The sequence below is a fragment of the Erpetoichthys calabaricus genome, chromosome 8, assembly GCF_900747795.2.
Source record: "Erpetoichthys calabaricus chromosome 8, fErpCal1.3, whole genome shotgun sequence".
Lineage (NCBI taxonomy): Eukaryota > Metazoa > Chordata > Cladistia > Polypteriformes > Polypteridae > Erpetoichthys > Erpetoichthys calabaricus.
Genome location: NC_041401.2, coordinates 91368055 through 91395720, shown reverse-complemented (window position 1 = coordinate 91395720; position 27666 = coordinate 91368055). Strand labels below are relative to the sequence as shown.

At 39.0% G+C, this 27666-nt stretch overlaps 1 protein-coding gene across 10 annotated transcripts in view; it reads left to right on the top strand.

The window, feature by feature from the left end:
- The window catches only part of msi2b (musashi RNA-binding protein 2b), a 632499-nt gene that overhangs the window by 365660 nt on the left and 239173 nt on the right, over nucleotides 1-27666 (top strand). For all 10 annotated transcript variants that reach the window (XM_051931155.1, XM_051931152.1, XM_051931154.1 and 7 more), the window contains exon 7: nucleotides 2329-2377. In XM_051931155.1, the coding sequence (XP_051787115.1) occupies nucleotides 2329-2377 (49 nt within the window). The remainder of the gene's footprint in view (nucleotides 1-2328; nucleotides 2378-27666) is intronic.

The window sequence follows — 27666 nt, the reverse complement described above, 5'->3', positions numbered from 1 at the left end:
GTTTCGAAGTTGTGGCCTCGCAGGGGTTCTGTCACCTTCGGGAAGAGCCAAAAGTCACATGGTGCAAGATCAGGCGAGTAGGGTGGCGGGTTCAAAACGTTGACACCACTGTCTTCAATGAAATGCTTCGTCGCATTAGCCGTTTGGGCTGGCGCATTGTCATGATGCAAAAAGTGCCTTCGCAAGTTCTTGGACCAGCCTCTAGCCATTGCAGAAAAAATGTCAGGCAGGCACTGAGTGGTGTACCACTCAGAGGTAACAGTTGTCCCCTCCATCAGCGGAATTGACGCGACAATGCCATTGATGTTGAAAAAGATGGCAAACATGGTGCGTTCCACTGAGCAGATTAAACCATCAGAAAAGTCGTAAAAAATCATCACTCGAAAGTCACGCACCCACGGAGTCGGGAGCTTCGCCGCTAGCGCCGGCTGCGCACTCTCAGTTCGTTTGCTTCTCGTGTTCATTCTGAAGGAAGAGAGGGAGCAAAACATCTGAACAAAAACATGCAACCACTTGAATAATCCCTCTACACAGCAGAACAGGTTTCGACAGGCTGACACTCGACAAACGATAAAATTCCGTGCGGAACCCAGACAACCCTCATATTATCATCTAAGTAGCACTGTGCAGGAGACCAGTAGCATACGTTGTATCGGTACATTGCTCTTTGGCAGGGCTCAATTGCGCAGCCAAGCAGAAAGCAGAGTGCCATGTGCAGTCCTTTAACAGCAGTGTAGTTGGCATCCAGCAGTTTGCTATATGTGACACAAACAATGTGAGTGGGTGACGCTGTGGTTCAAGTCAGTCAAGGATGTAAAAAGAGGATGGATATTACTTACTTCACTGTACATGAAGGACTCAACATCTTTATAAAACACAAGAAAATTATCACAGGTTTCATGCTAGTTTTCAGATCCATTGTGTCTGATGATGACGTTTAACTCTTTTTTGCACAGTTCAATGATGTTGGAGTGTCTGGGAAAGGGAGAACTCCAGAAGCGTTCTTACCCATGTAAGCCCGGATTTTTAAGAAACCAAGTTTCTGCCTCAACCAGGTTAATTACCTTAACCTGGCTTTGTGCATGATGTAAATTCATTGAATGCTGTTGGTTACAACAGGTAAAAATGAATTTATATGTAGTAGTGCTTTAAGAAATGTTTCTAATTAAGACATGTTTTTAGGATTATTGTATTAATAGTAAAAATTGGATAAATCAAAATATATTAAGAAAATAGATAACGTATGATTTAAAGATACAAATGCGGAAAATGAATGTGTATTCCAATAAACTGAGCTAGTGTTCAGTATTTGGCCAATAGAGCTGATAAAATAAAGACAAATGTAAATGTCAAGGCTGTGCTTTATTTCTTGTTTGTTGATGTAAACTTGGTACATTGTGTTTTATATTGGAAACGACAGTTGCATAGAAGGCTGATAGAGCTCCAATCAACTCCCATTCGTCCACGGCCTCAGTCCGTCTGTGTTCATTGGTTTATGATCCTAACAGGGTCCAGAATTCACAGACGCGTGATTTGGTCATTACCTAGTGACCATTGCTCCTGTAATCAAGTAACACTTCAGTTAATAATATTAAAATCATTTGTTTCTTTAAATTATTTGTGTCAGTAAAGCAAAATTAATGAGGACTGTTTCTGCAAATAGTTCTTGTCTGTTTATTCTATGTTTGTTAAGGCCTCCTCCTGTCTTCCTTTGTTTTATGTATTAATTGTGATAAAGCACACAATGACTTAGACAATTTTTAAATAAATGTTATCCCCATTTAGTTTAAAATAGAATGGCTGTGGTAAGAAGTAGTGCATAGCATCAGCAAATTTAGAATAGACATAGTGTCAACTGTGTTTACTCTCGTAAGATCATTCAAATTTGAAGGCTCTAGCAGAATACTTCACCAAGTATATGACTACTTCTTAAAAGTCATCCATGGCTGGGACTGCTTTAAAAAAAGGATGTTTTGCTTTTACATATAAGCAGAATAATGCTGTGGTTTTTAAGTCATTCACATGCTTACTGAGCCCGATTTGTTATTATATTTATGACACAGGGAGTGAGGCGATTGTTTATTACGGATTGTTTCATTTGCCATCAAGACAGTAAATGGTGAAAGAGACCAACTTGCTGTCAAATAGAATTTTCTATTCTCGTTATCATTCTTTTAATATCGTTGTTGGAGATGTTGTAATTTGTACTACAAATTGAATTTCTCCTCTTTTAACTGTTTTAGTTGTAGAAATGATTTCAAAAACAGTTCTATTATTCTGCTATATAATAAATCTCACAATGTTTTATTTCTGTTTTGTGTCCTCTAGGTAGAAGATGCCATGCTTATGTTTGACAAAACTACTAACAGACATAGAGGTAAGTGGAAGAGATTTTATAGACTCTGATGTGCTTGGAAATCATAACAGGTGGTCTCATGATTGTTTAAGGTCTGTGGGAACATCTCATGCCTGCTGTTTTTAGTTTAGTTGAACTTTTTTAATCAGGTAAACATTAAATTTAAAATGATCAAGCTTAAGTAAACAGTTTGTTTCTGCTCAAAATCTGTAATTTTGATGGAATTTGTGAAAACGTTTATTAATGGAAAGTTCAGAATTTGATTATTCAAATGTAAATTACAATACAATTTAGAGGCATGCAGGTATATGAACTATGGAGGCTCACTTATGACATTAACTTTGAGTTTTGCAAATAAGTAAGATTTTCTGTAATTTATCCTCTTATTAGAATGATGAAGCTGTTTATTATTTTCATTTTCAATACAGGCATTGTCAAGTTCAGTGATATTTTGCCAGAAAGTAATTACAGAAAGTAATTTCTGGGTCCATATAGGTAAAATCCAGAAACAGGTAGATTGGCAAAAGTCTGATAAAGGCCACGGGTTAAATTGTATAACGTTGGTGAGAGGCAAAACCTTTCATCAACCAGTATCTGCATAATGGCATAATATTTCAAGTCATGTGTACTGTACGTTTACTCTTGACTTCATCGAGAAACCAAATTGTTACTAGGGCATGTCTTAGGAATTGTAGGCCTTCAAAATTGTTGTTGTTTTCAATTTTTATTTTTTTCCTTTTCTTGCCTTTTTTTCTGGCTTGCAGTCCAGTGTCTTATAAAGCTGCACTATGGTAGCGTTGTTGCAGTATTACTGTGACATATTTATCACTTGCTCACACCTGTGGCATGGCTGTGCATGCGTTCATTAGTTATGTTGTGGTGTCCAGCATTAGCTTGGAAACAGAACATTGTTGGTGTTTATTTTTCCTGTGGTCATTACCATAAAAATAATATATATAAAAAAAGCATGTACAAACATATATGTAATGTCCAGAATCGTTGATCTAAGTTCATTTATATTAAAATAGTATTTTTAATTTGAACATTCAAATACCCTGTCTTTTGGCTAATTTTTCAACTAGTTATTTATACATACACACACAAAGATTATGTAAGTATGTACAATTGGTATGCACTGTATATATGTATGTGTATAGATGTGTATGTATGTGTGTGTATATATATATATATATATATATATATATATATATACAGTAATCCCTCCTCCATCGCGGGGGTTGCGTTCCAGAGCCACCCGCGAAATAAGAAAATCCGCGAAGTAGAAACCATATGTTTATGTGGTTATTTTTAGATTGTCATGCTTGGGTCACAGATTTGCGCAGAAACACAGGAGGTTGTAGAGAGACAGGAACGTTATTCAAACACTGCAAACAAACATTTGTCTCTTTTTCAAAAGTTTAAACTGTGCTCCATGACAAGACAGAGATGACAGTTCTGTCTCACAATTAAAAGAATGCAAACATATCTTCCTCTTCAAAGGAGTGCGTGTCAGGAGCACAGAATGTCACATAGATAGAGAAAACAATCTCTAGCAAACAAATCAATAGGGCTGTTTGACTTTTAAGTATGCAAAGCACCGCGGCACAAAGCTGTTGAAGGCGGAAGCTCACACCCCCTTCGTCAGGAGCAGGGAGAGAGAGAGAGAGAGAGACAGAGAAAAACAAAGTCAAAAATCAATACGTGCCCTTTGAGCTTTTAAGTATGCGAAGCACCGTGCAGCATGTCGCTTCACTAAGCAGCTGCACAGAAGGTAGCAACGTGAAGATAATCTTTCAGCATTTTTAGACGAGCGTCCGTATCATCTAGGTGTGCGAACAGCCCCCCTGCTCACACCCCCTACGTCAGGATCAGAGAAAGGCAGCGCAAGAGAGAGAGAGAGAAAGTAAGTTGGGTTTCTTCTCAGCCATCTGCCAATAGCGTCCCTTGTATGAAATCAACTGGGCAAACCAACTGAGGAAGCATGTACCAGAAATTAAAAGACCCATTGTCCTCAGAAATCCGCGAACCAGCAAAAAATCCGTGATATATATTTAAATATGCTTACATATAAAATCCGCGATAGAGTGAAGCCGCGAAAGGCGAAGCGCGATATAGCGAGGGATCACTGTATATGTATATATATATATATATATATATATATATATTCACGGCATTCGTAGTCTGTGTCACAATCTAATTGTATGGGTGGTTACCTACCAGGTAACGCTTGTGGTTGGCCAGCAATCTGCTAACATCCACCACGGTGCCCTCAGTTTGTGAGGAGCAGATCATAGAATGGTTGAAATAGTTTACTGTCAAATAAATGCAAAGAGTACGCGACACGTGTTTCGCCCTCATTCTGTACTCTTTGCATTTATTTGACAGTAAACTATTTCAACCATTTATATATATATATATATATATATATATATATATATATTGTAAACACTAGGGGTCGATGTTGCCCTGTTAACCCCAACAGACAAATGCACTGGACACAGGGTAAAAGCAGCAAGAAGATATTTAATTCTTTGTCTTCTTAGGAGTAGTGCTCTAAGCACTTCAACCACCACTAATATAGATCAAGAAATACAATAATAATTACAATAAAGCACAATTCTCTCTTCCACACCTCCCTTGTCTACTACCTCCCGACTCTGGCTTGCTTGCTGGGTTCCCATCAGTCCTTTATATAGTCTTCGACCTGGAAGTGCTTCCGACCACATGACTACCTCGTACTTCTGGGCTATAGGGAAAGGATGAGTCCCCAGGTCCTTTGACAGCTCCCCCTGGTAGCAGCCACGGCACCCAACAGGGCTGAGAAGCCAAACTCCAAGTCCCAGGATGCCCTGTGGGAATCCTGGGCACCGCTACACTCCAGGGGGAGCTGCCATCTAGTGTTCTGGGGGAGGTAGTGTCCAAAAATATCTGCCTTCCCCCGTCCTTCCCTCCTTTGGGTGTCCCGGCCTGTTTGAGTTGCCAGCCATCCCTCACAATATATATATATATATATATATATATATATATATATATATATATATATATATATATTGTATACACAGGGTATCCATAAACTCCATGTGCAATTTAAAATAGTTGTAACTTTGTAAGTATATGTGATAGAAAGAATTCGTAAAAAGGATTATAAAGGATCAAAGCTTGATGTATCTAGTTTTTTTTTGTCTTTAGAAGTTTTATTTTTGCCGTATTTGGGGCACTGAAAATCCTCATGAGTCTGCTGAACATAAAAGAGATTCTCCCAAAGTGAATATGTGGTGTGCTTTGGGAAAAAATCAAGTCATAGGGCCATTCTTTTTTGAAGGGTGTGTTGTTAATGGTGATAGCTCTTTAGAAATGCTGCAAAATTACTTTATTCCTCAACTTGATCAATTAGGAGTGATAGAGAATACAGTGTTTCAACAACATGGTGCTCCTTGTCACTTTGCTTTGTATGTTAGACAGTTTCTACGAGAAATTCCCTAACAGATGGATTGGAAGAGGTGGACCATTTTCTTGGCCTCCACCTTTGCCAGATGTGACTCCATTGGATTTCTTTTTATGGGGACATGTGAAAACTAATGTTTATTCAACCAAACCTCGATCTTTAGAAGATTGCTGGTACAGTGGAACCTCGGTTTGCGAGTAACTTGGTTTACGAGTGTTTTGCAAGACGAGCAAAAATTTTTAATAAATTTTGACTTGATAAATGAGCGAGGTCTTGCAGTACGAGTAGTATGTATACTCTTTGTCTGCTGAGCGTCATGTGATCACAACTGAGCTGATGGTTCTTCTCTCTCTCGCTGCGGGATTGTGGGCAATTGTCTCCTATTCTTCATCTGAGTCGGCGTGCGTCACTCATAGTAAACATCCGTACGAGCGTATACTGTTTACTACAGCATTAGCATTGTGAGTGTGTGTGCGCGCGCTTGTGTGTGTATGTGTTTGCTTGCGCACGCTTGTGTGTGTATATGTGTGTGCTCGTGCGCGTGTGTATGTGTGTGTGTGCACGCGTGTGTGCTGTGACGTGCGAGTCCCCGTCTTGCACACCAAAACACAAAGCTGAGTCTCAGTACTTTAGCAACACCAGCTTTATTCAGCTTGAAACAGACACAGCAGTCAGGCAGGGCCCTGCGCATTTATAATGTTCCTTGTTCCTTGTATCACCCATCGAGAGCAGGTGCTTATAGCATGTCCGCGATCTTTTTGGATTCGCTTTTATGGCGAACTGTTACAGCGCTGGGAGACTACAATTGCTTTGGGACGGTCTTCCGCGTGTTGTCCCGTTGGGTGGAATCCCACAAGAGTTTAGAAACTCACTCACACCAGCCATGATTCTTTTCAAAGGTAAAGTGCAGGTTTATTTGTTTTATGTATTTTTACATTATATTTTGTATTAATCATTTTTATATGAATAGTTTTGGGTTGTGGAACAAATCATCTGAGTTTCCATTATTTCTTATGGGGAAATTCACATTGATATACGAGTGCTTTGGACTACGAGCACGTTTCCGGAACGAATTATGCTCGCAAACCGAGGTTCCACTGTATTACTGAAAATCAGCTTGAAAATGTTTTCTGAGAACTACAGAATGGTATTACCCTTTGTATTAGTAATGATGGTGGACATGTTGAAAATTAACAAGAACAATAAAAATGTGTTTCTACTTTCTATCACATATATTTACAAAGTTACAACTATTTTACACGGACTTTATGTACACCCTGTGTATGTGTGTGTCTATATATATATATATATATATATATATATATATATATATATATATATATATATATATATATATATATATATATATATATACACATGCACACACGCTTATAGACACCAGGGGGCGTTTTGGCTCCAAAAACACCCAACACAAGCAGGATCAGACACAAGTTAAAGCCTAAAGAGTATCTTATTGTTGGGAAGCAAGTGTTTCCCACCACAGCCAATAAGCACAATAAAGCACGCAGCAACTCTTTTCTTTCTTCTTCCTGTCTTTCACTGCCTCCTCCATTCCTTCTCATAAGCGCTGTCCTCCTCCTCCTGACTCAGCTCATCGATGTGAGGCAGGCAGCTCCTTTTATCTAGTACCTGGGAGTGCTTCCAGTGATGTAAAGCTGTGGCCCTGAAGGACATCCGGGTGTTGGAGCCTTAAGGAGTAGAGACTCCCAAATCCCACAGCTTCCCCTGGTGGCCCCCAGTATACACATACACAAATCTATAGGCCTATTAGAATGTTTGAGGGAGAAAAGAGACTGTGCAGGACGGTAGAGGTCTTTATTGTTTGCTTGTCTAATATAGTGTTTGTTCTACATGTCCTGAAAGAAAAAGACAGGAGCTGTGTACGATGCGTTGTTTGTGTTGACTTCACCACCTATTGTAATGCTCTGCAGTCTGAACTGAGCAAGTGAATACACCAGAATGTTATACATCCAGTTTCCGCTGTGCACATGCACATAGATGCTGGTGAGCATAGATGGAGAAGAAGGAAACATTTGGGCTTTCCTTAGATGTCTGCAAAGGTAAAGGCATTGGCGAATTTTCTTTGCGATAGCTGAGATGTGTTATGCCTACTTTAGGTCATCAGTAGTGGCAACTCCAAGAATGTTAAAGCTGCTGAACGTCTCCACAGCAGCTTCAATGTAAATAGTAGTATGGCCTCCCTCTTTCTTCCTGAAGTACATGATCAGCTCCGTGGTTTTGCTGACATGAATGAAGAGATTATTGTCATGGTACCACTGTGTCAGAAGGCAAATCTTTTCTCTGTTAGCCATCTCATCAATGTTGGTGATTAGTCACCCCATGCTGACCTCTTGTTATGTCTCTGTATCACTTTTTTAATCAAGAAACCTCAGTGGCACATCAAGTGCACACATCAAATTATATTCCTTTTTAAATTTTGTGCCAGCTGAATCCTGAGAATAAGGGGAGAGAGTTGTCTTCTTGATGCACACTGAAGAGGGGCTTTGCTTCGATTGGGACAGGGCAGACAGCCAGAGATTACTTTTGATTGTTTTACTCAGTACAAGCCAGAATCCTACCTAGAATGCAGTATATCAGAGAGCCATTAATGCGTGCCAGCTCTGGAGTTTTGTTTATGTAACCCCTAACACTTGTACACTATATGTACAGTTTATGCATTCAGCCACAGCCCTGAAAATAACCATAAAAAATCTTTTCCCTGCCTGTTCTTGTTCAGCCTATTAATATCAGGAGGTGAACAGAGACAAGACGGGGAACAACAATTGAGGTTTAGAGGTTTTTAGTATTTTATCCAATGGTTGGTGGTCCACCAGGGTAACTTCTGCAAACTGATTTACAATATTCTTTCTGTATAATGGAGCCCTTGTAGCAGTGGACAGAAATAAAGGAAAGTTTATACATAGAGAAAAAACAGAGCATGTAACTCATCACTTAGGTCCTTTAGTGCATTAAGTTCCATGAAAGTAGATGCAGTATATGAAGGCTTGCCCTAGTTATATTTACTGTACTGCTCATTGCTTTATTTTAATTTTTAATTGCTTTGTCTTATCCCTAATTGCTCTTCCACCAGTTTTATCAGCCTCATTGAGTTTCTGTTTCCTGTGAATGGTGACACAACATTGTAGTTGCTATTGTCTATTACAATTTGAGCTAATTGACTCATAAGCATTGCGTTAGACGCCATCTTTGGTATCTACTTACCAAGTCTATTCATGCTGAGCAGTTTCTAGAAAATTTGTTGGGAGACTATTTCCTGTATTCAGTGACATACTGCAGTGTTGTACAGTGAAATGTTTAAATCATGTAAATCCAGGTGAGATACATTGCCATATACAAACTGTGAAGGGCAAACAGTGCAGTTCAGTCTCTTTCCATCTTAAAGAAAGTACTGGTGGAGACAATGCCATCTGATGTCAAGTGGTCATTCCAGTAACCCTTACTGGTAAATGAATAGTGAACCTACTTTTTGTAGCATTTTAAAAGCTATGCAAGGGGATTTTATGCCATACTTTATTTCCCATCACCTTCACTTTAAGCTGAAGTTTATGTTGTGGCTGTATTACTGTATATCTTTGTACAACATTCAGATTTTATGTATTTAAAGTAGAGTATTATCTTTGATATGGTTCTGTTTTTAATATGTATTAAAATTACAGCTGTTTTGGTAGTGAAATATCTGTTGAGTATGCAGTAGTTGGTTCAGCAAAAAGCAGGACAGCAATTTGATATGCACAGGGTTACGTTTGCAGATGGGTGTGAAAGCAACTAAGGTGACACTGGGCAACAAGTGAAGTGAATGTAAGTGACATGTAGGAGTACATATGGCACACACAAACCTGATGACTATCAGAATGCACTTACACCCCCATCCACGTACACTTTAAGAAAACCTACAGTGGTTTGTTTAGAAATTAGTTCAGAACTGCATAGACTGTGTGAGAAAAATTTCAAGGTCCACAGTAAATACTGATATAACATAAAGAAGTGTGCATGTTGAAAACAATAGAAACATCGCCTAATTATGCAACATTGATTAAGGCCATGCTGAAGACAAAGAGGATAGATCTCAAATCAGCATCATACCATCACAAACGAAGGTCACACTGTATAGGCAGCTTAAAAAATAAACCCCTTCACAACTTTTTCTGTTGAGGCCTAGCTGGAGTTCCAAGGCAATATGATGTACTTATTATCCATCCATCCATCCATCCATTATCCAACCTGCTATATCCTAACTACAGGGTCACGGGGATGTACTTATTATATTCACAAAATAACTGAAACCTTTTTTTTTTTTTTTTGTCATATTTGGTGTTGTGTGTAGTCACCTTCACTATACTAGGCAGACACTTTTCATCATTTTAATACACTGTACAAAACAAACTGAAACTGAACACAAATAATAACCATTTTATTAGCCACAGGAACATTTTAAATATATTTTAAGTAATATTTACACATGATTTATTCATTTCTCACTAGGCATGGGTTTCCAAGTGAAATGTGTAGTTTACTATTAATACATATGAAATTGATTTTCCTGTTTTAGTGGGTTCAAACTCACCTATAGAGTGGTCCAGATCTAACTATGCAACTTTTAATGAAATGCAAAGCAATAATTGCATAATTAGATCTGGATCACGCTGTATAAACGTAGCTTTTGAATAATTGACCATGACCATGATCAGTGCCCAGAATACAGCCATGTGGCATTGATCATTTGCAACAATGACTGTCTGTTTAGGTGTGACCCTATATGATGTGAAAAATACCAACTGCAGTTGCCATGTCCATCTGTCTGTTCACATGAAATAACTCAGGACACTTACTCTTCAAGGGAATTTAGTTCCTGACAAAGAGATAGCGTGTTGTGCAAATTTTGTTTAATTCAAATGAATTTGTCAACTTGTCTATCTTAAAACAGAGAAACATTCTGTGATACTTCAATTATTGATTAGTTTGTGGTTTTAAATTTACCTTGGGAGAGGTCACTTCAAGTTGTATACATTGTATGTTTTACTCTTTAACTAGACTGGCTGCTTCTGCTGATGGCACGAATGCCCAGTACAAGTTATTCAAACGCCCAGAGAGGCACATGCAAGCTGCTAATTGCCCAACTTCACTTTTCCTACCACTTGAAGTTGCTCTGCCAGGCCGCAGATGGCTACAGGGGTCTGAGCCTAAGAGCAAGCATAGAAGGTTGCCTGAACTGCCAATTAGGTGTTTCTTTGGCTGCAGGATCTCGCTTAGGGTAGGAGATAGCCATTTTAATGTGAAGCACCAGGGTCTGGCTTTTAAAGTGAAGCTTCCTGTCCTAGGGATTTTAACTTCGCTTTTAATGTATCTATTTATTTGACTGGTTTTAATCTCCACAGTTCAATTTTATGGATTATGTATTTATTGAATGCACAGCACTTATTGAACACTTTCAATTTTTGATTGTTTTTAATAAAAGCACTTTAGCAATTTTGCACCAACCCCTTGATTTGTGTGTTGTGTTTTTTGGGTACGTTATCGGTGGTAGCAGGTTCAAGAGGCTCCCTAAAGCAACTTGGAGTGTGGAGCCAACCCACACCGTCACAGTAATTCTGATACATCCTTTTAACCAAGAGCACAATAAGGGGTCCATTGTCTTAGAAAACTAGGGGGCTCCGCCCCCTGCTCGCTTCGCTTGCCCACCCCCGGATTTAGTTTACCGGATATACAATTTAAAGAGATTGTTATTTTCATGGGAATTGTTACATATGCATTATTTTCACTTTTACTTTAAAACTTTTGTAAAAACAATACAAAAGTGGTTAAATCTTTTTCACAGGATGTATAACGCTGCTTGATCATCTGCTGGCTTCCAACTGCTGCTGCTGGCAAGCTGCGTGTTCTGCTTGTTGCTTGTTGTTGTTTTAAGAGCTGGGAACACATGATGTCTGTGTGCCAAAAGCATTTCAACAACTGCTTGGTTAGATGTCTTTGAACTTGTTTTAAATATTGTCTCACTGTGTTTGTCTCGCACGACGTTAAAGTGTCTCTCGTGGAACATCAAATTGCAATCATGTTGTCCCTGCGAGATGCTCTGTGGCCAATCTCTTTCATCTCGCTGGTCTTTTAAGTGTCTTCCGAGAAGATCACGTCTCGCCTCCCTGGTCTCCCTTCCACCAAGATTTTTTTTTTAATGACAATGCTTAACTCCTTGTACATGAACACCTATTTTTACATAAGAAAATGCTTTTAATATTTAAGTTAATATTTGTATTTTGTTACAGGTTTCTTGTGTATTTTAGCATTAACAAAAGAAAGTTAATTTTTATTTTCCATTTTTTTCTGACAGCAGATATTGGTGTTTATGCTATCAGGTGGCTACGTATACAGATCTAACCATCCTCTCTTCAACTCCTATCAAAACATATCTGTACTGTACAGTACACAAAGTACTTTTAAAAGTTAATATTTGTATATTTTTGTTACACATTTCTAGTGCATTTTAATAAGAAACAACTAAAAGTTATTTTTTATTCCCATTGTTTTCCATCAACTGACCTCAGTGCAGTAGCATTACAAAAAAAGTATTTCCGGCACTAACTGTAGTTTGAGTGTATCAAAATAAAAGCCATCGCTAAGCCCACGGTACTCCTGATGGGGTGCTCATATCTGAAGATCACAGAGTCGACGAGGACAAGCTGTTCACGAGATCCAACCGAATGTCCCGATTGTGCCTGCGCTCCACCACACTACTTGGTTTTGTATTGCATGTTAATTTGGTTCTCTGAGTGAAGAACAACTTACCTTTAACGAGTTTCTAACTCTGCCCCCATGTTTAATGCTTAATTCCAGACATCTTGGACTTGAAGTAAACTCAATGTAAACAGAGATACAGCCAAAAGCACAACCACTTGCAGAGGACGCATGCACGTGACTGAGAATGTAAACCGTAATAGTGTGGGTTTTGCTCTTAGCCTAGCGCCAGACACAAACTAACTTACACATGTGGATGCTATGGCCTCTGTTGCCCCGTTGAACCCACCAGACAGACGTCCAAGACACACGTTTAAAACACCAAGAAGATTCTTTAATAATAATTCTTCAACAAAGTGCACAAAGCACTGCACACTCCACAATTCTCAATAATAATAATCACAATAACCAATCCTCCACTCCCAGCAGCTCCGTCACACTCCCAACCCAACTCCGGCTCGGTCTGCGGGGGTCTCCCACAGTCCTTTTAAAGTCTATGACCCAGAAGTATTTCTTCTTTGGGTCAACACCACATCTTCCTTTATCAATTGTCCCAGAAGTACTGCGGGCTTCCGTCCTCGTGACCCCGAAGTACTTCCGGGGTGGCGTAATCGTAAAAGTCCCCAGGTTCTTGGTGAGCTACCCCTGGCGGCACCCACGGCACCCAACAGGGCTGAAGAGACGGACTCAATGTCCCATGCTGCCCTGCGGGAATCTGAGGAACCATTTCCATCCAGGGGAGCTGCCATATAGCGTCCCAGGGGATGTAGTGCCCTAAAAAGGCTGTCTTCTTTTGTTGAGGGACGTCCCAGCCAGACTGAAACGCCAGCTGTCCATCACACACACTACCGTCAAGTCTGAAGTTACACTACAATTTTTCATTTTTCACTTATTTAAATAGTCTAATGTATTGGACACACATGTTCACATCTTTAAAAGTTTATAACATGAAGGTTAATATGTAAGGACTTATTATACTATGTTAAAGTTCTGATGTTGTTAATGATGTCACATTCATTCTAAGATTCCATTTCAAGGTCACGAAAGTTAAATTGATCTAATTGACAAGAGACAAAGAAAAGAAAGAGAATGGGAAGAATTTAGTGACAGCCTTGCTTCCCAGTTTCCAGTAGAGTGAATATCACAAGGACTTCACCAGCAAATCTGAGGGGCTGCTGTGCTACAGTAATGAATCCTGAGTCTTAATTTAAGCGCTGAGCTTTTCATTAGTATTGGTAGGATGATTATTCTAAGGCTTGGATGCAATATACTGTAGCTAATGGTTCTATCTCAGACACTAGTTTTATTTATTCTTAGAATTTTAAGGAGGCCCGTATCTTGTTATTGCAATGTATGTAAGGTGGAGGGCTATACCCTTTAAAACTTAATGTGAGGATTTCATAGCTTTCTTATTTTTTTGTGTGGTCACGAACCTAATTACTTTGTCTTCATTTTACACTGTGAAATTGTTTAATAGTTAAGATGTTTAAAAATAGGATAGTCATGGATCAAATACAAGGTCGTGCACTAACATTGCATAGTGACATTGCAGCAGGTCATCTGTTTAATATTTTATTCTGTTGGATCCAGGGTTATGTGTCCCTTTAACAAACAGTCTCTGAGTTATACTTATTTGTGTTTCAGACTTATAGCATGCTCTGAAATCAAGGCAAACTTCTCTTTCTCAGTGGGGGACAAATTGAGATTTATTTTGACAAACTCTTGTCTAGATAATTGCTAGATGTGACTCTGTCTTTAAAGTTTTTTCTCATTGCACTTACTCTTTTATGAAAGAGAAACCCTGCTAAATATTGTTTTCAGAAGGCTTCAGGCTAGAGACAGGAATTGAATTCCCCGTACCAATGGAGCTCAGATTTAGTGAGCGTTTGAAAGTCACAGCATTTAGAATAACAGACACATCTGATGATTTTGCTTTTGGAAATGCAAATTTCTTTTAACATGTGAAGGGTTCTGACAATCTGTGAGTGACCAAGTGCAGTTTTTAATTTCTTCTTTATACAATATGCTACTGGAATACAATAGACAATTTTTTTAAGTTGTATTTGCCCAGCACAATTTCAACTTTTTCCTGTCTTATCCATTTTCTAATCCTGGTCAGGCTCTCGAGTGTGCTGTCATTTGGCATGTATTACAAAAAGCAAATGTCTCCTGATTTAGACACCTTATTTACTTCATGATTTGCAGAAATTTTGCTTCTGAAATGGATATTTGGCAATTTACTGGCCCTTGTGCATGGGGCTCCATTGATAATAAAATTCAAATTGCTCCTGAAAATCTGCTGTGTATTTTACATTAGATATGTTTCACTGGATATAACATTTGAAGACTGGCTCTGCTTTCCCATCTCTATGCGTTTGGATGTGGCTCTCCAGTCGGTGTACTCTTTTTGTTAGTTGAGTGTTTGTTTTTTTTAATAATAAGAATGTCTGCAGCCCCTGTCTAATGGCCCAGTTATAATATGTCTTGGAACTATATGGTAATGATCCTTGTCATATTTTTATAGTGCCTAGTATAATTTTTCCATCAGTATTGTAAGGAAGTTTGTTTCACTATAAAGGGCTTCATTGTAACTAAGATTCATTGGTACTTTTAAGTCACCCTTAGACCATTTGTGTAATAATATTTGTTTCTCTATCACTTAAACCTTTATTTGAATGTTTCATTATGTGTTTTAACATTTGACTTAAATTTTGTCACTACAGAATGAATTCTCAGTGAAACTTAACAGTAAAACATTTTTACCCTAATAATTACAATGTAGACTAGATAGATAGATAGATAGATAGATAGATAGATAGATAGATAGATAGATAGATAGATAGATAGATAGATAGATAGATAGATAGATAGATAGATACTTTATTAATCCCAAGGGGAAATTGACATACTCCAGCAGCAGCATACTGATAAAGAACAAAATTAAATTAAAGAGTGATAACAATGCATGTATAACAGACAATAACTTTGTACAGTATAATGTTAACGTTTACCCCCCACCCCCCGGGTGGAATTGAAGAGTCGCATAGTGTGGGGGAGGAACGATCTCCTCAGTCTGTCAGTGGAGCAGGACAGTGACAGCAGTCTGTAGCTGAAGCTGCTCCTCTGTCTGGAGATGATACTGTTTAGTGGATGCAGTGTATTCTCCATGATTGACAGGAGCCTGCTCAGTGCCCGTCGCTCAGCCACAGATGTTAAACTGTACAGCTCCATGCCTACAATAAAGCCTGCCTTCCTCACCAGTTTGTCCAGGCGTGAGGCGTCCCTCTTCTTTATGCTGCCACCCCAGCACACCACCGCGTAGAAGAGGGCGCTCGCCACAACTGTCTGATAGAACATCTGTAGCATCTTATTGCAGATGTTGAAGGACGCCAGTCTTCTAAGGAAGTATAGCCGGCTCTGTCCTCTTTTGCACAGAGCATCGGTATTGGCACTCCAGTCCAATTTATCATCCAGCTGCACTCCCAGGTATTTATAGGTTTGCACCCTCTGCACACAGTCACCTCTGATGATTTATTACAATAATTAGTATATTATTTGATGTTTTGTGTACTAAGACTGAAAATGAGTTCTTCTTTTGAACTGAACTATCCCAAAGTATAGAAATCTTTTCTTTTATGGATGCACTATAAGAACAAAATATAAAGAAAGGCCCATAATTAGTTTTTGTTACGCTCTGGTCTCAGACTAAGTGAAGTCGGTAATGATCGGGGAGCTCCAGAGTCATAATATACTGTAAATGAGCTGCTCTTCATGTTCCTCTCACGTGAGGCTCGGCCTGAGACTTTAGCATTTGCCCTTCTCAGGCTGCAGTGTGAGTGATCAACTGTTTTGAGTTTCCTAAAGATACTCTTCTGTCTGTTATAGAAAACGTGTGTAAAAATTAACTTGTGTCTTTAAAGCAACACAACATATTATACAGTAAAATATTTAACAAACAAAAGTTTAATGGTGCTGCTACATGGAGCTCTGTTGTTGTTGTTTGCTTTAGTGGTTACAGAGTCTGAATGGAAATATGAATGTGGTGATTTCATTCTCGACTGTTAGCTACTGTATGCTGTGCTTAACTTATGTCTGTGTTCAGTTTATGTGTATATTGCAGTCATTAACGGTGTTCACTGTGAAAATCACTTAAAAATAATTTAGTTTGCCATTGCAAAAACCAGAAGGATTTGTAAGTGTAGCTTTGCTTTTTAAGACCCAGCTGAGGCCAGGACAGTCATAGAACACACTTCAACACCCACTCACGCCAGGCCAGGTTAATGGATGTCTTTGAGATGTGGGACACAACCAGAATATCAATCGAAAGCCCACTGAGGTACATGCACTGTACAATGGCTGGGGTCAAATCAGTGAGTTAAGTTATGTGTTCCCAGTGAGATATCAGTGATATTCAGAACCCCATAGAGTTTTTTTTTTTCTGAATGCTTAATTTGTGCAAAACTTCTCTTGCAGAGTCCTATTGTTTAATTACAAAATTCTTTTGAGACCCAGTGAATTAGCAGCATTAATCACACAAGAGCAGCTTACACCAAAACAGCAGGCACTTTGAAGGAGACAGTGATTGGAAAGTTTGGAGGATCTTCAACTCTGGTGGTAAAATAATGAGAAACACGCTCCGTTAATTCAGCCACTTAATCCAGAAAGTATCTTCATGTATACTAAGTACCCAGCGAGTAATGCGGTGATTTCTTATTGAAGCAGGAGGAAGTTAAAATACTTCTTTCTCTACCATCCATCCATCCATTATCCAACCCACTATATCCTAACTACAGGGTCACGAGGGTCTGCTGGAGCCAATCCCAGCCAACACAGGGCGCAAGGCAAGAAACAAACCCCGGGCAGGGCACACACACCCACACCAAAGCACACACTAGGGACAATTGAGAATCGCCAATGCACCTAACCTGCATGTCTTTGGACTGTGGGAGGAAACCCACACAGACACGGGGAGAACATGCAATCTCCACGCAGGGAGGACCCGGGAAGTGAACCCAGGTCTCCTTACCACTGTGCCGCCCCTTCTTTCTCTACCATGAACACACAATTCTCTCACTCATCACTACTTCTTTGCTTCAGTGTATGATCAAATCTAACTGCTTAGGCCAGAATGCGCTGTGACTCCTCACGACCCATAATAAGACCCCAAACTCAGGAGGAAATCAATCAATCAGTAGAAATATATGCAATGTGATTATAAGGTTATCATTTTTGTGGTCTAGCACACATTGGTTTTTAGTTATTTTTGATTACTTTCAGGTAGATTATTTATAAAGATTCTTTGCTAATATTCAAAATGAGGGAACTTTTTTTTCCCTTCTTATCAACACCACCTTTTCAGTGTATTCATTGTTGTTACAATTACTAATAATGGTAAAAACATAAAAGATCATTTTTAAATGTTATTCTTTAACAGTGCACTGTTTTATTGACAAACATGTTAATTGTAGTACCGTATATGCCCAATATCAAATGTTCCAGTGCAGTGTATTCTGATTTTTAACATCAGATCATTTCTTTAACTGCACCTGGATTTGGATCACAGATGAGACACATAATATTAAGTGGGAGTCAGAATGTTGGTAGATCTGCTTGACTCTTCTTTGCCTGAAGAGTTATTTTGTTGGAGGCAGTGGTGTGTGAATTCCAATGCCATTTCTTGCCTTCTTAAGAGAGCTCCATTAAATCTGAGTAATCTGATTAAAAATAAGATTATGTCTGTCGTGTGGGAATAGTGAGTGTTACTGCTACAGAATTAAATGAGAGGATTTGGTTGGTTTGTAGGGAATAACATGGAGGAACAAAGTATTTCATTAACTTCCCAGGCTGTTTGAACAGTCAGTTCAATCTGTTGGTTATAAAGTGGTAAGATAACTGTCTGGAAATTTCATGTGTTTGAAATGTGTGTCAGCTACTCAGCTGCTCATTTTTTTTCACAATGGTAGACATAATAAAATAAAATACCTTTGATCTGTCAAAGGCGCATTTTTATACACCATACATTAGTAAAGCAACTTCACAAACAATGTTTAAGGCATTCAGGAATGCACTCAAGGTTGTCCCTGTAAGGCTGTAATGAAATGACAATAAAAAGTTTTTTATTCTTCCCTTGTAGCATTTTCACAAGATGCTTTCATGCACTGAAGATGGTATAAAATCATTCTTTTTAGACTGTTTTACAGAAAAATACCAGTGTTTTTGGAACGCTGTTGGCTTTGTCAGGCTTTGGTGTAAACTGTCAGTTTATTGCTTGATAAAGAGTAATGGTAGACCTTTAAGCAGCAGCGACTAAACACATGGTGATGTTTCATTTTGAATGTCCATAGGTACTGTAATCACGATACCACAGTTTCTGCTCAGCACTCTTATTTTTGACTCAGGGTAGCTGAAAACGTCCTGCTGTTGTTTTATCAAATTGTTCTACACAATATGCCGTAAATACTTTAAATACATTACTGTTTAATTAGAATATAGTAAATGTCTGCTGTAGCCGGAGTCCAACAGAAAATTCACCTGGTAATGCATCTAAAAGAAATAAGTAAATCTTAAATAATTTAAACCTTGAACTTCAATTGGAAAGGCGTGACTTTATTGATACCTTAATTAAGGTGAATTAATAAAAAAAATATTGATCTTAGCATCAGTTTTCTTACAGAAATTTATTGCTAAGCTTGTTGCTTTGAAATTCTTATTTTCGTATTTATTCTTACTGAAATGTGCCATAAATGAAAATATTTGTTTGGTTTCCATGGGCCACAGCAATACAGTAAGAAGTTCAAACTGTCTGCATATGGAGGATGGCCTTACTGGGCCGTTACTGTGGGCTTTGCCTGCTCATCACGTTTACTAGGTTATGGCACAAATCCTCCTGATTCACTGGAGACTCTACATTGTAAGTTTTCAAATGATATTTTGAAGGCCATTTGTATGATGAATTGATGAAAACCAGTAGTGTTTCGATTGTGGGTTTTTTTTTTGCCACTCTGACTGAGCCTTCCTGTCATATCTGGACATTTTGTATACTTCTCTATGGCAGGAACGCTATGAAGCAAGTTTTTTTTAAGTTTGATGCCACTATAATTTTTATTCTAAGGATTTTAATTTGAAAATAACCACATCTTCTGTGGAGGAACCCTGCTATCCACGGAATATTTAATACACAAGTAACTGAAAAAATAAAGGAAACACCTATGGCACTTTTCTTTAATGAGGCCACCGCAGGTCATTAGAAAAGCTTCAATGTGACTTACCACTGCAGACATTTGTGTTAATGCTGTTATGTAAGTGTCTAGCCTCAAACTTCTGGGACCCATTCCTTCTGGTGGTTAAAATGGTATTAGACATAGTTTAAGGTGCCACTCCAGAGTGTTACAGATGTGCATAACTGGAGTAGCCAAGGTGTATAAGTTACAGCATGGCTATGCACTTTAAACTGACCGTTGAGCATTAGTGAATGGTGGCATTACAGAAATGCTTCACCCAGGGTGAAAGAAATTGCTCTGCATTTAAAAACAAGCATCTTACCTTTTAAAGGAGTTTGCACATCACAACATAAAAGAACCACCAGAACTTGTGGATAGCAAATGTTTGGGTGAGAGTCGGACATCTACACGATGTGTCTGCTGGCCGAGAATGAGCTTAAGGAGGACTCACCAGACCACGTGATATTTTTTCCCACTGATCAGTAGACCACTACATGTGTCCTTTACAACACTTTAGCATAAAATGTGGCTACCTGGTTACAGTAAAGTGTTTATGCACAGTAGCCTACCAATAGTATCGGCACTCTTGGTATGGAAGCATCATGCTCTCCACTTAGACGGACATTTGTAGTCAAATAATTCAGAGGTGCTTATCTTCCTTTGTGTGTATCGTGAATCAATGAATGGATGTCACAGTTGGTCAAGTAGTTTGCACTTTTGTCCACTTTTAGACACCACTCATTATTTAAGACTGGAAAAGGAGCAGCATTTACTGTATTTGTAAAGCTACTGCTAAATATAGTAAACCTGCTCCAACATCTCTTCTGTCAGACATGGTAGCTGATGTGATGACTAGCCAGGGCTGTTCATCATTTATGTACTGTATATGACCGTAAGCATGTTTGCATATCATTTGCTTAACTAGCTGAAATCCAACATTTTTGAGGTACCTGCTTTTAATTTAGGTTGAATCTCTCATCCATCCATCCATCCATTTTCCAACCCACTGATTCCGAACCCAGGGTCACGGGGGTCTGCTGGAGCCAATCCCAGCCAACACAGGGTACAAGGCAGGAACCAATCCCGGGCAGGGTGCCAACCCACCACAGTTGTATCTCTCATTTACTTAATATTTCTTTCATTTTGACAGTTATTTATAGGGCATGACACACTTTGTAAAGTCAATAGGGTCTTAAGTCAGTCCTTTTAAAGCAGTGTGTAAGCTGTTTTTGAGGGCCATATAGCTGGCAAGTTTTGAGTGCGAATGGACATCTTTTTCCTGTATTTAGGGATATGAAAGAAGTAGAAGTTAAAGACAATTTCAGATATAAAGAAACATGGATGTGCTATTGAATATTACAGAACAATTGTAATCTTTGATGTTATGATGTTATTTCTTTTTGTAGAAAAAGAAGCAGGATAAAGAACTTTATGATGAAAAATGTAAGTTAGGATGTTGATGCAGTCATCATCACCAGTTGTTTGTAGGCTCAGAGTTTCGATATGGCAGGCTGAATTACAGCAGTCCTTTCAAGCTGTGTCTTGCCAGGTATGGGCACAGATTTTGCAACCATCTTTAAAGATTTTAAGTTCATGATGTGCAGGAGTTTGTTTAGCACCAGTGAGGACACATAAAGGAGCTTCCATAAGGAGTATTTTCCAGCATAAAATCACATAAATGGACACCCTGAATTTTCTGAAGAACTAGTGGCAATAATTCAACTACAGAAATGCTGTTCAAAACATTTACTCTTTAATCACAATAAAAACAGTCCTTTAAGATGATAATATATCTATTAAAACATAGCTTGGACCAGATATCTCTGTTTTTTTGGATTTGCCATTAATTGTGGAATCTGAACAAGCCAACTTAATATGGATTGGAATTGAGTAGTAAACTTTGGCACTTCAGTGTAAATTTTCAGTCTCTCTCTTGTTCAGTGCAAGAGATATAAGATGAGAGAGTTGTAAGACACGGTAATAAAATAATCCTTGTTTACATGGACTCTGTTGTGACTTTTCACCTGTAACATAGTCAAGCTGACTGAAGTGTTATTATTTACTCCGACCAGTAATACATCTTAAGAAGACAATATGTACTGTACTGTATATACAGGCTATAATCAATCTGGTGATTAATTGCACTGTAGAAACTAATTACACTTTGCTAATAAACATTTATAATAACCTCATGGTGACTATGCCTGCTGTTTTTTTATTTAGCCAAGCCAGAAATTGTCTTTCTTTTAAGTAATTCTTGTGTGTATTTGTTATAATATTTATTTATTTATATATTGAACTTCTGCATAAAGTCAAACCTAACCCAAGGGGACAAACAAAGTTCTTCATATCTAAACAGGATGACTTATACAGATGACACAAGCCATGTTTCAGCAGGTACTACAGATAGTGCTGCCTGTGTTGGAGACAGAGAGGTTTGTTTAATTTGCAGCACATTACTGAGGAATTTGAGCAGAAGAAGGGAGGAGTCCTTCCACAACTAAAAATAAATCCTCACTACAGGTTAGAAAGTATAATCAAGCAAAGTGTTAACTGTATCGTAGCAGACTGGTCATCCCCACTCTGTGACTTTCTACCACCTTCTTTTGAAGAGCATAAGAACTGGTTTATGGTGTCATTATGGAATTGCATTACGTTTGATTGATTGGTTCAGAAGCTGAACATACATAACTATCCAACAAAAATATTTTTACTCCAGAGTTTAATGTAACTTCTATATTATCAGTTATCAGAAATATGTGGAAACTCACTGAAAATATGTACTGATCTGCATATATCCTACTACTTCTGTGTGAGAAAGGAGATTAAATACTTTGCATAGGAAATGCTGTAATTAGCAATGGTTCTTCTGTAAGTCATAAGTCTTTTTTTAATTGTTTTTATTGCAGAACATTAAACTGCCAGGAAATAATTTTGTTTAAGGTTGCTTGCAATATTGACATGATAAAAAAGTGAACTTAAATTTCCACCTTCTGCCTTGGTAGGTCACCAGTGCTGTACATTTGTAGATTTCATACTTTTATTTGAATCTCTTTATAATTAACTTTTTATTTTCTGTTTCTAAAGGCGTCTTCAGCAATGAGTTGACAGTTCATGAAAAAAAGCATTTGCAAAAAAAAAAATCCCTAAAATAACTGCTAATTGTTGGTTTGGAAGTTGAACATTGTTGATTAAATGTAAATCATCTTAAAGGGAGAAGCTGTGATTATAGAGCTTTTTCTGGCAAAGTATCACATTTTCACAGATAGCTGTGCTTGGATATTCCTGTTGGTGTGCAGCCACAGGAGCCTGAAACGTTCTGTCTTCACAGACGATGGTGCGTTGAATTTATTTGGTGGCAACACTTGTGTATAAGAGGTTTCTCTTTCTTGTTCTCCAGGTGTCTGATTGTTACAAAAATGCTTACAGAGACATGAAGGTCATTTCATGATTTTTAAGATTTGATCAGCAGACATTTGCAATTGTTAATGTTATACAGTTAAATGACTCAATTATATTTGAAATCATTTAGTTACAAGTACAAATAACACTTGCTGAAAAGAAAATTAGTAACACTTTGAGGTTGTGTGATCAGTCTTCATCTGTTTTACAGTCGCCTTATGAAGGGTGTGGGAGACAAAAAGGGTTTCTGTTTAAGAAATGTTACCAGTTTCACTTCCGCATTTTTAAATCAATAAATCAAATTGTACCCCCCCCCCCCAACTAACAAAGCTTGAACACTAAATCATAGAAAAAATATCCATATTACTGTCCTTTATTTTCCTCACTTGAGTATAATTTTGATGAAACATTGTTTTAAACACAGGCCAGCATATTAAAATACAAGTTAAATGAAATAAAAATCAAACACAACCTCTTGTATATTGAAAAGATGCAAAACCCATCTTCCTTTGCAGGAAATATTTTTTTCTGAGGAAATGAGAATACCAGAGGCAAAGTTTTGTAATATAAGGAATTATAAAACCACTACCATTCACAATGAGGTTGTTGCCCTCAGTTACCCACATACAATGTATTTCTTTATGAATCTCAAATGTGAGTTCACATCTTTGTCAGTAGAAGACACATATGTGATTTATTACTTGTGCTCAAGCCAGTTTTTTTTTATAAACCAGTTAATTGTTATTTGTCAATTTAATTTCACACTTTTTTAACAAAAAATCCACTGTTTTAACTGTTTGCTAAGATGTTACATTAAAAGACATTCTGTGTACTAAGCATAATAATTATTTTTCTTGCCATGAGTTTGTATGATATATGGTACATAAAATATAAAATCCGGAAGATCTGTTAGAGACTGTTCGACATATTTTTGGTAATGCATGTTTTTATGCATTATCGTTTTGGTAATAAGAAATATTTTTTTAAACAGCACTCTTTTAAAACAGAAACTGTTTAATCATTCATCATTTGGATAGCCATAGTTCTATAGTGGAAATAATGAAATTCTCTCTCAAATCAAATCAAATCAGACATTGAGACATTGTACAACGAAATTTAGGTGCAATTTTCCAATGCAAAAATAAAATAAAAACAGAATAACTCAAGTTAAAACTAAAATAAAAAAGGGAATAAAATAAGTACCAAAATAGTCCATAACAGCAGAACAATGTTTTCCACTCATACATACATTATATTGCACTTGTCCCTTATCCAGTGTTGACTTTATGGATCTGAAACATCTGCCTGAAGGCAGGCATTCAAACAATGCATGTCCTGGGTGTGATGGGTCCTGAAGAATTTTCTTGATGTTCCTGAGACAACAGGAACTATGTAGTTCTTCTAGTGAGGGGAAAGGACAGCTGACTATCTGCTGGGTGACCTTAATGACCCGGTGGAGCTCTTTCTTCTGTGCTACTGTGCAGCTGGAGAACCACACACAGAGACAGTAGACCAGGATGCTCTCTACTGTGCAGCGATAAAAGGATACCAGCAGTTTCTCAGGGATGTTGTTTTCCTGAGCATCCTCAGGAAGTAGAGTCTCTTTTGGGCCTTCTTCACTACCTCAGCAGTGTGTGTTCCCCAGGTCAAGTCCTCCCTAATGGTGACTCCCAAGAAGCGTAAGTCTGAGACCTTCTCCACACAGTCCCCGTTGATGATGAGTGGCTGGATGTTGTCTGCCTTCTTCCTGAAGTCCACAATGAGCTCCTTGGTCTTGGCTATATTTAGGAGCAAGTTGTTAATTCCTACACCACTTTTCCAGCCGCTCCACCTCAGTCGCTCCACCTCATCCCTGTAGGCGGGCTCATCCCCCCCAGAGATGAGCCCTACTACCGTGGTATCGTCAGTGAACTTAACAGTGGTGTTACTGTAGTGGGCAGGAATGCAATCATGGGTGTAGAGGATATAGAGCAGGGGGCTCAACACACAGTCCTGTGGGGAGCCAGTGCTGAGGCTGATGGGTGTGGAGAAGTAGGGGCCCACTCTAACCCTCTGAGTGCAATCACTCAGGAAGTCCTTGATCCAAAGGCAAGTGGAGTGTGGAAGTTCTATGTCTGACAGTTTGGTCACTAGTCTGGGGGGTAAGATGGTTTTAAAGGCAGAGCTGAAGTCTATGAAGAGCAGCTGTACGTAGCTCCCCTGCTGCTCCAGATGGGACAGAATAGCATGGAGAACAGTGGCCGCAGCGTCCTCCGTAGACCTGTTTGCTCTGTAGGCAAACTAGTGCGGATCAAGCATGGGAGGAATGAATGACATGATGTGGTTCCTGATGAGCTTCTCGAAGCACTTCATAACCACAGGGGTCAGTGCAACTGGCCTGTAGTCATTAAGACTGGTGATGGTCTGTTTCTTGGCCAGAGGCATTATGACAGAGGATTTCAGGCAGGATGGCACAGTGGACTGAGACAGAGACTGGTTGAATATCCTGGTGAAGACCCCAGCCAGTTGGTTTGCACAGTCTTTCGGCACACGTCCTGAGATGCCATCAGGTCCAGCACACCTTGTGCTCCCCCACTGTGAAGATGGTGCTGTTGTTGGTTTCTGGATGGGGTCTGGCTGTCTCTGGTGGATCCACTTCAAACCGGGTAAAGTAGTGGTTCAGTTCCTCAGCCAGCGATAAATCACCTCCCACAGCTCTGGGACTGGTCCTGTAGTTGGTCATATGCTGGACACCCATCCACACTTGCCTGTCATTTGTGCTGTCCAGGTGTTCCTTGATCTTCCTTTTATAATCTAACTTGGCCTCTCAGATGCCCTTCTTTAGGCTGGCATGGGCTGTGCTGTAGAGGACCTTGTCACCACACCTGAAGGCAGTGTTCCTCACTTTCAACAGCCTCCAGACTTCCCTGGTCATCCAGGGCTTCTGATTGGGGTAGACCCGGATACGTTTATCCACTGTGACAATGTCTGTGCAGTTCTTAATATAACACAGTACTCTGTCACTAAACACTTCAAGGTCTGGGTGTTCAAAGATGTCCTAGTTGGTCCTACTGAAACAGTCCTGCAGCTGCTGAGAGGCTCCATCTGGCCAAGTTTTAACTGTCCTTGTGCTGTTAGGGGCAGTTTTCCTGAGTGGGATGTGTGTTGGAATTAAAAACAGTGACGTGTGGTCAGAGTGGCCCAGGTGTGGTAGCAGTGTAGCCCTGTAGCCCTGTTTAATGTTTGTATAAACTTTATCCAATGTGTTAGTTCCTCTGGTGGCACAATTGAAGTGCTGGTGGAATTTAGGGAGCACAGGTTTTAAATCCACATGGTTAAAGTCCCCAGCAACAATATACACAGCATCAGGGTGCTTGGTCAGCTGACTGCTAATACTGCAGTGTAAAAGTTCGATAGCCGAGTTTGTATTAGCGTCCGGTGCTACAGTGGTGTGAAAAACTATTTGCCCCCTTCCTGATTTCTTATTCTTTTGCATGTTTGTCACACAAAATGTTTCTGATCATCAAACACATTTAACCATTAGTCAAATATAACACAAGTAAACACAAAATGCAGTTTTTAAATGATGGTTTTTATTATTTAGGGAGAAAAAAAATCCAAACCTACATGGCCCTGTGTGAAAAAGTAATTGCCCCCTTGTTAAAAAATAACCTAACTGTGGTGTATCACACCTGAGTTCAATTTCCGTAGCCACCCCCAGGCCTCATTACTGCCACACCTGTTTCAATCAAGAAATCACTTAAATAGGAGCTGCCTGATACAGAGAAGTAGACCAAAAGCACCTCAAAAGCTAGACATCATGCCAAGATCCAAAGAAATTCAGGAACAAATGAGAACAGAAGTAATTGAGATCTATCAGGCTGGTAAAGGTTATAAAGCCATTTCTAAAGCTTTGGGACTCCAGCGAACCACAGTGAGAGCCATTATCCACAAATGGCAAAAACATGGAACAGTGGTGAACCTTCCCAGGAGTGGCCGGCCGACCAAAATTACCCCAAGAGCGCAGAGACGACTCATCCGAGAGGTCACAAAAGACCCCAGGACAACGTCTAAAGAACTGCAGGCCTCACTTGCCTCAATTAAGGTCAGTGTTCACGACTCCACCATAAGAAAGAGACTGGGCAAAAACGGCCTGCATGGCAGATTTCCAAGACGCAAACCACTGTTAAGCAAAAACAACATTAGGGCTCGTCTCAATTTTGCTAAGAAACATCTCAATGATTGCCAAGACTTTTGGGAAAATACCTTGTGGACTGATGAGTCAAAAGTTGAACTTTTTGGAAGGCAAATGTCCCGTTACATCTGGCGTAAAAGGAACACAGCATTTCAGAAAAAGAACATCATACCAACAGTAAAATATGGTGGTGGTAGTGTGATGGTCTGGGGTTGTTTTGCTGCTTCAGGACCTGGAAGGCTTGCTGTGATAGATGGAACCATGAATTCTACTGTATACCAAAAAATCCTGAAGGAGA